The following is an 11,897-nucleotide window of genomic DNA, read 5'->3' as shown; positions in this document are numbered from 1 at the left end:
TGCTGAGGTCATTTGAGTTTATCTATCAATGAAAATTAAATTGACAAACAGCATGGAATTACATGACCAAAAAATAATGGGCAGTGAGAATGTGATGTTGTAAATTTATATCTTATATTCTTAAGAACATTTAAAGACCTTTCCATCATTCCAATGAACCAACTATATGTTGACCATGGTAGTCATATAGTACAGCGTATCAATGAATGCTTAAACAGTGAAGAAACAATACTAACTATAACAGTACAGTTAGTTTTCTCAGGAGCTGCTGTCCGCCTTCTCTGATAGGTGTCACTGCGCCTACTATAAAATGATTATGCTTTTTTTTAAAGTACTTGGACACATGACAATTCTAGTCTTGCAGTACACAATGCAGATGAAAAGCTTCAAGTGGTCCATAGCTTCAAGTGGTCGACATGAGACTCCAGACCCACAGTAATGAGTTGACTCTAACTGTCCTCTGAAATGGCCAAGCAAGCCACTCAGTTGCACAGAAAAGTCAGAAAAGAATAAATCCGGAAAGACCAGCTGGCGTGCACTTAGGCACCAGAAATGACAGCAACATATCCATGCCTGTCAACTTTATGAAGTCCTCCTTACTAACAGCTGGGGTTTTGAGCTAAAGTTGCAAAGGCTAGTCAAGCAACAGCCTGGCACAGGCATACTCAGATAATCAGATTTGTCAGTCAACATTACAGATCATAGAATCCCTACAGAGTGGCCTATTTGGCCTATCGAGTCCACTCCGACCCCCTGACATCATCCCACCCAGACCCACACCACCACCCTATCCCTGTAACATTGCATTTCCCATGGCTAATCCATCTAGCCAGCACATCCCTGTTCATTACAGGCAAGTTAGCATGGCCAATCCACCTAACCTGCACATCTTTGGACTGTGGGAGGAAACCAGAGCACTCGGAGGAAACCCACACAGACAAGGGGAGAAAGTGCAAACTCCACACTACAATTGCTTGAGGGTGAAATTAAATCTGGGTCCCCGAGGCTGTGAAGCAGCAGTATTAACTACTGAACCACTGTGCTGCCCCATTATCATTTTTTTTTATCTCCAGCTCTGGGTATGTACATTCCTAACGGAAGACCAACCCAGCAGAGAAGGAAACAGTGAAGACGTTATTGCTAGAGAGAATTCAAAGTTGACGCCCACAATTCTTATACATTGAATCAGTCTCACCATGGACTACTCTTCAGGATTAGTCTCATTCTTGGACACATACATCTCCACCAAGGATGGACACCTTAGTACTTCACTCTATTACAAGGCTATGGATAACATCACAATGGTTTACTTCACTAGTTTCCATCCTAAACATGTTAAAGAAACCATCCCATATGGACCTAGGATCTGCTCAGATGAGGAGGGACACAATGGACATCCACAGACATAGAAAGACGCATTTGTAAGAATAGGATATGTCGCTCAACTCATCAACTGACAGTTCCAATATGCCACAGTGAAAAACCTTGCCTTCAAACAGCTGGCTAAGCACAAACAGACCATCATTTTCAGCAAACAACCCAGCCATCAGGAGAACAGCGACCACAGCAGCTCACAACCCTCCCATAGCAACCTCTGCAAGACATGTCAGATTATCAACCTGTGTACCACCATCACTCATGGGAACACCACCCATCATAGACATGATATGTACCCATGTGACTCGACCAACATTATCTACATTTTTCACAGCAGGGAAATAGTGCCCTGAGGCTTGCTTAATCAGCAAAACCATGTAGATGCTACAACAATGGATGAACGGTCATTGCATAGCAATCACCAGGCAGGAGTGTTCCCTCATAGTTGAGGAACACTTCAGCAGTCGAGGACATTTCGCCTCCGATCTTCGAGTAAGTGTCCTCCAAGGCGGCTTTTGAGAAACCCAACAACGCAGAATCAGCAAGCAGAAACTGATAGCCAAGTTCCGTACCTGTGCAGATGACCTCAACCGTGATCCTGGGTTCATGTTGTGCTGCATGTTACTCCACCACACTGTTCTGTATCTGTAAAATCTTACTTGCTGTCCTGTTTGACACCATTAGCTTGATAACTTGTTATGATCTCTCTACCTTAATTAGTTTGTATAGTTTTTACTTACTTGTTACTTTGGTTAGACCATTGCCATGTGACTCAGATGCCTATCATGTTACTTTCAGCCATTTATTTTGACTCTAGCACCACCTTACTTTCAATTTTTCGTAATTACCTCCCTGCCTTAATTAGTTGGTTCATAGGCTACCCCTTTACTTGCTATTCAGCTGTTGATGCTTTACTCATACCATTTGATACTTTTGATTACCTGTGAAGACTTGTTATTCAGCCTGTTGGCACACCACTCACACCATTTGTACTTGAAATTATCTTGCCATTATCTCTCTGCCTGTATATTCTGTGCCTGTGCACTTCCTTCCACTTCAATTGACAAAGGAGCAGCACTCTGTAAGCTTGTGATTTCAAATAAACCTGTTGGACTATAACCTGGTGTCACTTGACTTCTGACTTTATCCATTCCAGCCCAACAGTGGTGCTACCATATCATAGAAACACAGAATATTTTATAAAAGGTGTGAAACTTGTGTACAAGTACAATTAAGAAGGTAAGCAGAAGGATATTGGAATATGTGGGATTAAGATATCTTCCTATAACTTTACAGGGTTTTTATGAGACTGCATCTAGAATAGTTTGTGCAGGTTTGGTCTCTACATTTATGAAAGGATACAGTGCATTGGAAGCGTTACAGTAAAGATTTACTAAATTGTTCCTTCCATGTGGTGGTTGGTTGATAATGAGAAGTTGAATAAATTGGGCCTTTGTTTTCTGGAGTTTAGAAGAATGAGAAGCAATTTCATTGAGACCGATAATATTCCGAAGAAGTGGGATAGGGTAGCTGGTGAGGGATTACCTGACCAGCAGAAGAACATCTTGAATTTAGGGTCGTAATATTGAGTAAGGGGAATCTCATACAGGACTGAAATAAACAGAAATCATTTCATTCAAAAAGTTGTGAATCTTTGGAATGCCCTATTCCAGAGGGTTGTGAATGTTTGAGTACATCTAAGGCTGGTATAGACAGAATTTTGGTTTGTTGAGCAAACAAAAGGTATGAAGAGCAACCAAGAAAATTAAATTCAAGCTTGTTGAAGTGAATGCCAGACAGGTTCAATTGGACATATGCCTACTCTTGTTCCTATTTATTGTGTTCCCAAATTATTCTATCCTGGATGATTTTTTGCCACTCAAGAGCATTCAAAAACCTTGAATCCCCTTGATCAGCATTCCATCCACCACCTTAATGATTTACTTCCTCCACTACTCATGCACAGTAGTGGGACTGTGTACTGTATACTAGATGTTCTGCAACAACTCTCCACGGTTCCTTCAAAAGCATTTTCACATACCCAAACCACGATTGTGGAGAAAGAACATGTATAACGGCTCATGGAAACACTGCCACTTGCAAGTTTTCAACAACATTGCACAACATCAGACCTTGGAACAACACTGACATTCCTGCATTGTTGCTAGATCAAGTCCAGGAACTCATCACCCAGCAGCATTGTGAGTATGCCTGTATCACACAGACTGCCGTGGTTCAAGAAGGCAGCTCACCATTACCTTCTTAAGGGTTATTAGAGATGAATAAATATTGTCTCTGCCAGCAATGCCCAATTTCCATGTAGGAATTTTATAAATAACTTACTTGTTCCTTTCCAGTTTTAGTATGCAAACTTCGCCTTCCAAATAAACTGAATAAGTTATCTGATCCCTCCATTTTTCCTGTAGCAAAGATAATAAATATAAACTTCAGCTTTAAAGAGGTTACAAAGGAGGCATTCTATGTTGTTTAATGTATTAACCACCATTTTAATAGAGAAACTTCAATTTTTATCGCACTTTTAATGAGGACCAGAAATTTGCCAGCATACTGACATTGGGCTATATGCAGTTTCTGAGCCTTTGCATGAATGTGTTCAGGAGCCCTCCTGAAATGGTTCATTGGGATTTTGGTACCTGTCAACCCATCCCTGCTTCCAACCCTGCCACCTGAGGGCATTGCTTCAAACATCAAATCTCCATGGGAAGCTCAGAGAGGTAACCAAAAGCATCTTAGAAAACATGAATTTAAACTTACTGTTTAATAGCATGAAGAATAATGCAGTTGGGGAAAGTGCTTTGGGAAAGTCCTCCAGAGAGTAGGGTAAGGTAGATGGAGAGTAAAGTAGACGAGAGGACTATGCACAGCATGAGCACTGGAGGAAGTATGAGACCAGAGGAAGATGCAAAAGGAATGTGGCTAAAGGCTTGAAAAGGATTAATAAATGAGAACAATGATTTTAAATTAATCTTATTGGATATAAGATACTAAATAGGACAATGAAGACAGGGGTCAAAGAAGGATGTCAAAGGAGAAAGGTAACGGAATTTAGGTAAGTTGATTTATTGAAGGCGGAAGACAGCTCTTGATACAAATTCAAAAGCTGCCTTTGTGAAGAAACCTTCTCCATTGGGGCAGAGGGAGCCTTGTGGATTATATTGCAATTAAGTAAATTTAAATTGTAAATGACCCTAAACCAACACATGCAAAACAGAAATGCACCAATATTTCCAGAATCTAAGAATGCAAATTGACGTTGTTGTAGGAGATCTGAAATGAAAATGCAACACAAAGTGCTGGAGAAACTCAAAAAGATGGCAGTCCTAATGTAGGGTTACTGAACTTGAAGTATTAATTCTGTTTTGCTGTCTACAAATGCTGCCAGTCCTGCTGAGTTTCTCCAGTACCTTCTGTTTTGCTTTCAGATCTCCAGCATCTAGAGTTCTTTGTTTTCTGTAGGGTATGTCAGTGGAAAGGAAAATGTGACTTGTAATGGGCTTGATTTCATGCTGCCAACAAATTTTCTTTATTGAATTTTTTTCCCATTGTTTTTCAATGAGTCACTAGAAACAGACCAAGTTTGATACATTAAGCAAGTAATCAACAGCATTCTAATTTAGAAATGACTGCTTAGCAATATCTCACTCTTATTCACCAATTATATTCCTCTGCAGAATGCTACTGGTTATTGCGACATATCAGTCTAGTCTTTCAATGTAGAAGCTCTTACTGGAGTACAACCTTTCATTGCCATCATTTATTCAAGCTATCCTTGACACAACAGACTAATATTATATACTAGACATTATTATCACCCCACAGAATCAATAAAATTAGCAATTAGGAAAAAATCTTCATTATAAAAATGTGAAATAAAACTGGTGATGACATTCCATGGCACTATAACAACCTTTTTACATGTTTTGTTGTACCATGTATAAAGAGATACAGATTAACAAGCATAGTGGGGAATTTATATAAATTGCAAAAGTCCTAATCAGTGTATTTAACATTTCAAGGGAAGGCAGCACATACCTGGCCAACATCTCGCTTTTGTCGTTCGTTTATAAGTTTAGGGGTAGTGATTTCATAGGCGGAAAACTGAGATGTCTGTTGGGAAGATGCATCTAATGGAACAAAACCAAAATAAATTAAGATTTGAATTATGATTTCAGCTCCTAACAAATTGTATTCACTGTCCTGTGCAAATGTCCTAAAGTCAAAAACTGGTCAATAATTGAAGTTCTATAAATGTTAATATATTTTGAAATGAAACCTTATAGTCAAGAAAAGACTTACATTATAATTAAAGACTTCAGTAGTAATACTGCATTCTTACTAATGTGGTATGCTTATAGACAGTAACGCACCGAGGGAATTAATATTTTATTAGGTTGTCATTCCTGTTCAAAAATCAAGATAAAACCATATTGGTGGAAATTATTCTGAACTTGATAGCTTTTTGGTTGATTTGCAAGTTCTAATCATAAAAGATGGTAAAGAATTAAAAAATGGACTTGCATATATACGTAGCATCTTTCACAACCTCACTACTTCTTGATGTGTTTTCGGACAATGAAGTGCTCTCTACTGGTCATTACTTTTGAAGTAGTGGAAATGTGGCATGCAATTTGCAAACAGCAAGGCTACATAACAGCAATTAGATAATGTAGATAATCTATTTTAGTGATGGCTGTTGTGGGAAACATATTCACAACACTGTGCATTGGAATTTTTTTTTGTGTCCACCTGAAAGAGCAGAAATTATCTCAATTTAACATCCCATTTAAAAGACCACAGCTCTGTCAGTCTCATTATTGAACTGAAGTGTCAGGCCAGACTTACTGTTGCAAAAGAAATCTGGTCAGGAGTGATGTCTGAGAGATACTAGGACTGATTTCATTGTATTTTACTGTGAAATATTGTACCCTGTTAAGGCAGTAATAACAATAATCAAAATGTCTCCAGGAAAGGAGATCCTCATCCAACTCAGAGATAGTAGGAACTGCTGGTGCTAGAGTCTGAGATAACAAGGTTTACAGCTGGATGAACACAGCAGGCTAGGCATCATCAGAGGAGCAGTAGGTACATTTCTGAAGAACAGTCCAGACCCAAAACGTCAGCTTTCCTGCTCCTCTGATGCTGCCTGGCCTGCTGTTTTCATCCCGCTGTACACCTTGTTGCCTCATCCATCTCAACTCTTTTTTTTTGTAGAAAAAGCATTCCGAGTAGACTGAATGTTTTACCAAGGCACCAAAATCACTCTAGGTTTGGTATGAAGCCTTAATCATGACAACAACATTTGGAATTACAGTGCATCTTTATTGTAGCAAATCTTTCTAGTTTACATTCCCCAGTTCCTGCCTAATATTGTGGTAGTTAGTCTTCACATTTTAGTACTTTCACCCAAGGGCTATTGCTACCTTTATCCATTATTAACTTAAAACATACAGAATTATGGTCGCTGTTCCTGAAGTGCCTCTTCACTGAAACTTCGATCACTTGGCCTGGCTCATTCCCTGATACCAAGTCCAGCATACCCCCTTCCCTGGTTGGACTATTTTCATTTTGTTTCAAAAAATCCTTTGGGACACATCTAACAAATTGTCCTCCATCCAAGAAACTGGCACTAAGGGAGTCCCAGTCAGCATTGGCAATGTTAAAATCACCCACCATACCACCCTGTTGTTTTTACATTTTTCCATAATCTGTCCACATACCTGTCCCTCTATCACCTGCTAGCTGTTGAAAGGCCTGTATTACAGTGTCATCAAAGTGATTGTACCCTTTCTATTCTTAATCTCTACACAAATGTGCTTGTTGAATGAGCTCTCTGAAGTGTCCACCCTTATTACAGCTGTGGCATTCTCCTTGATCTGTAATACAACTCCCCCACCTCTTTTACATTTCTCCCCATCTCAACTGAAGCATCTAAATCCCAGAACGTTAAGCTGCCAATCTTGTTCTTCTCGCAACCATATATCTGTAACAGCTACAACACCATAGTTACAAGCACTAATCCAAGCTTTACTTTCACCTGCCTTACCTGACATACTTCTTGCATTAAAACAAATATACACCTCAGAATGCCACTCCCGCCATGTTCAGTAACTTCTCCTACTGTTGCTTCTCTTAGCCTTACTGACCTTAGTTTCTAACTCCTCTTTAGATCATTTTACTTGCTGGCTACTGGTTCATGGCTCCCTGCTGCACTAGCTTAAATCCTCTTGAATGGCATTAGCAAACCTCTCTGCTAGGAAATTGGTGCCCTACATTTTAGGTGCAACCCATCTCCTTATACAGATCCCACCTGCCCTGGAAGATTTCCTTAAGACCGACCTAACTGAAGCCCTTGTCCTACACCAGCTCTTTAGCTATGTAGTTAAATGTACTACCTTCCTATTCTTCACCTCACTGGCATTTTGCACAGGAAGTAATCACGACTCTACAGGTCTCACTTTTCAACTTCCTTCATAATTTTCCAAACTTTGTTTGCAGGACCTCATCCCTCTTTCTGCCCCATGTTGTTGGTACTAATGTGGACCATGATTCTGGCTGCTCTCCTTCCCCTTTCAGAATATCCTGTGCCCACTTAGATATCCTTGGCCCTGACACCAGGGAGATGACACACAATCCTGGAGTCTCTAATGTGGCTACAGAAATGTCTATCTTTGCCCCTAACCATAGAGCCCCCTATACTTTGGCCCTCCCTGCTGTATGACATTGCCAGTCATGGCGTCACTGACCTGGCTGCAGCTGCTTTCACCTGAGAGGTCATTCGCTTCTCGCAACAGTATCCAAAATAGTATCTCTGTTTGAGAGGGGATTGGCCACAGGTGACACCTGCACTGCCTGCCCACCCTTGCTCATCTTCCTGATGGTCACCCAACTCTTCTCTATTTGTACAACTCTTACTGGTGGTGTGACCAGTTCACTAAATGTGCTATCCATGACATTCTCAGGCTCACAGATGTTCCAAAGTGAATCCATCCCCAGCTCCAGGCGCTCCATGTGGTAAACCAGGAGCTGCAGCTGAACACATTTCCTGCATACATGGTCATCATGAATATTGGAGGTGTCCCTGATTTCCCACATTTTGCAGTAAGAGCATTCCACAAGGCTGAATTCTCTTGCCATTGGTTATACAGGGTTTACAGAGAGGTTTGGAATAGTCAAACCTGGAGGGAATAGAATTATGGAGGAGGCTTTCAGCAACTGTAGGGTTGAGGACAGAAATGGACAATATTACGGAGAACAAGTAATACAACACAGGAACAGGACCTCAGCCCTCGAAGCCTGTTCCGACACATTTGCCCTTCCAAACGTAAACTGTCTTCATTTAAGGATCCACATCCCTGTACTCCCTCCCTATTCAGGTGTTTCCTGAATTCTACTTTTGTGTCTGCTTCCACTACCTCCTCTGGCAGCACGTTCCAGGCACTCACCACCCTTTGCGTGGAAAACTTGCTTTGCACATCTCTTTTAAACATAATCCCCTACTGCACCTTGAAGCTTTGTCCCCTAGTAATTGACCCTTCCACCCTGGGAAAAAGCATCATACATTCCACTCGATCCATGCCATTCACAATTTTATAAACTTCTATCAGGTCGCCCCTCAACCCCCTGCACTCCAGTGAAAGCAAACCCAGTCTAACCAATTTTTCTACATAGTGAAAATCACCCATACCAGGCAACATCCTGGTAATTTTTTTCTGTACCCTCTCCAAATCATCCACCTCCTTCTGGTAGTGTGGTGACCAGACCTGTATGTAATGTCCCAAGTGTGGCCTAACTAAAGCTCTATAAAACTGCAGCATAACTTGCCTATGCTTATACTCAATGACCCTTCCAATGAAGTGAAGCATGCCATAGGAAATAAGTAGACTTGGATTTGTGGAGAAGGTTGGAGCTCAGTTCAGGGTCAGAAATGGCTTCATTCTTCTCAACACCTTTATTTGAAAAAGACTCTGCTCATCCACTTTTGGAAGTCAGAAACAGCAAGTACGTCAGAGGCAATGGTGGGACTGTAATAGATATCAGTGAAGAACAATTGGATGTTGTTGATGTACATGTAGGATCTGAAATTAAAATTAAATTAAAGAAATCTATTGATACATGGGAAGAAACATAATTTATGATTGTGGCAATTGGATAATCATTACTGGGACTATTAGTGTTTGGTTTAGATGTGGAAAGAAAACAATATCAATCTAAGGAACAGAGTTGAAGTAAGTGAATCAAGAGAAAGTTTAAGTAAATGGAGCTGTGGCCAATTAAATGTAATAACGCTTTGGGAAGTATGATCCTCAGAAGAATGTACATACTCATGAATACTGCTGGGATAGCCAAGGTGGAAAACATCAGGTTTGGTATCTTACCAAGTCTTAGATACAGAGAAGGAAACCAATAAAATATTGAAAAATATATATTGAGCAAACTCCAGAATATCAGAACGCAAACTGTGACTTGATTACTGCAACTGTTTTGGTTACTGAGAGGATGATGTTGTGATTCATTCCCTGGATACAACGCTGAAAAGAGTCACTTCCCAACCATGTAGTGCATTTACACTGATTACAGGAATATTTGCCTCATTCAATCATTTTTTCTTAGATTTTTATCCTTTGCATGAAAATGAGCAAACAAGAAATCAATACAAGTTATTCTGTTTTTTTCCATTTCAACGCCAAAAACTATAACACAATGGAGACGGTAGCTTTCTATGCATCTTTAAATCAGGGGAGGAGCCCATGAGGAAGTAATTTAAAAAAGGAAATAAATTCAATGAAGCTACAAATTGTGCTTGTCCTTTAATATTGGCAATAATTATACCAAAAATATAATCAACTCCCTTTCCCCAAAGTACATTTGAGTTATAAAGAAAAGGCTACAGTAGCTTTGGGTTTAATTGATTTGGCCTTTTATTGACACTTGACCAGGAACAAACTAACAGATTTAGAGTGAGGATTACCTGTCTTGCTGTGAATGCAGAAAGTCAGGAAAATGAGGAAAAGTTCCATAGACTGCAACATCAGACTCTCTTGAGTTATTCACGGTTCAATCCTGTTCACCGTGTACTTGATACAGGAACACTGTACCTTCACCTGCAGTGTTTACACTAGCTTGGATTTCACTTTTGCTCAGTATTACTTCACATTCCAAAACGGACAACTATGCAAACTAACCTGAAAAACTGGTTTTTCTTAGGGAGGTTAATTGTCGCACTAAAACAATGGCTGTACCAGGTCAAGTTTGACAAGTGCAATCTTCCTGATTTAAAATGAACTACATTTTTTGGTGTATTGTGATATGGGTGCATCCTGGCAGAAGTATTTGAACGAATAAGGACTGCGGAGATATAAGTTAATTTATTCTGTTAAAACCAGTCTTCTCCAGAATGTGAGCCTCACATTTTATTATCTTGGAATTCTCCAGCATCTGCAGTTCCCATTATCCCTTCTCCAGAATGTCACTGTATTGCACATCTTAAATTTATTTTGAATTTACAAATGGGCTGCAGAATGACGGATGGAGTTTAATTTAGATAAACGTGAGGCGCTGCATTTTGGTAAGGCAAACCAGGGCAGGACTTATACAGTTAATGGAAGTGAAGCATGCCATAGGAAATAAGTAGACTTGGATTTGTGGAGAAGGTTGGAGCTCAGTTCAGGATCAGAAATGGCTTCATTCTTCTCAACACCTTTATTTGAAAAAGACTCTGCTCATCCAGTTTTGGAAGTCAGAAACAGCAAGTACGTCAGAACACTCCCTGAGGAGTGTTGCCAGATTGCGAAACCTAGGGGTACAGGTTCATAGTTTCATGAAAGTGGAATCACGGGTGGACAGGGTTGTGAAGAAGGTGTTTGGCACACTTGCCTTCATTGGCCAGAAGATTGAGTATAGACGTTGGGAAGTCATGTAGCAGCTGTATGGGACTTTGGTTAGGCCACTTTTAGAATATTGCATTCAATTCTGGTCTTTTTCCTAGGGTAGGGTGTCCAGAATTAGAGCGCATAGGTTTAAGGTGAGTGGGGAAAGATTTAAAAAGTACATGAGGGGTAACTTTTTCACCCATGCGGTGCTGCGTCTATGGAATGAGCCACCAGAAGAAGTGGTGAAGGTGGATACAATTATAACATTTAAAAGGCATTTGGATGGATATATGAATAAAAATGTTTAGAGGGATGTGCACCAAACACTGGCAAATGTGACTAGGTCAGATTGGGATGTCTGGTCGGTGCAGGCAAATTGGATCAATGGGTCTGTTTCTGTGTTGTACGATTCTGCAACTCCATGTCCCTAAAAGGTCTGTAACTTGTGATCCCTTGTCAGCTGTATAAAACAGACTGATTATTGCATTCATTGCATCTGCTCCAGTTTTGTTTGATGTGACTTATAATTTGGAAATTTGGATTCGCAGTCAGTGACTAGGAGAAAATCAATGTCATATATGATGGATAGATCTGTTGCAATTTTGAGCCAAAAGAATGCATTTTGAGACT

General features: G+C 40.1%; 1 protein-coding gene across 1 annotated transcript in view; it reads right to left on the bottom strand.

The window, feature by feature from the left end:
* Window positions 1-10,516, bottom strand: part of zgc:174164 (uncharacterized protein LOC570656 homolog) — a 51,391-nt gene extending 40,875 nt beyond the window's left edge. The window contains exons 1-3 of the mRNA XM_048551200.2: window positions 10,367-10,516; window positions 5,431-5,522; window positions 3,721-3,797 (exon numbers count right to left, since the gene is read on the bottom strand). Of these exons, the coding sequence (XP_048407157.1) occupies window positions 3,721-3,797; window positions 5,431-5,522; window positions 10,367-10,427 (230 nt within the window). The 5' untranslated portion in view covers window positions 10,428-10,516. The remainder of the gene's footprint in view (window positions 1-3,720; window positions 3,798-5,430; window positions 5,523-10,366) is intronic.
* Window positions 10,517-11,897: the final 1,381 nt, after the last annotated feature.

The sequence above is a fragment of the Stegostoma tigrinum genome, chromosome 20, assembly GCF_030684315.1.
Source record: "Stegostoma tigrinum isolate sSteTig4 chromosome 20, sSteTig4.hap1, whole genome shotgun sequence".
Taxonomy (NCBI): Eukaryota; Metazoa; Chordata; class Chondrichthyes; order Orectolobiformes; family Stegostomatidae; genus Stegostoma; species Stegostoma tigrinum.
The sequence above is the reverse complement of the archived record's forward strand: the minus strand, read 5'-3'. Positions and strand labels throughout refer to the sequence as shown.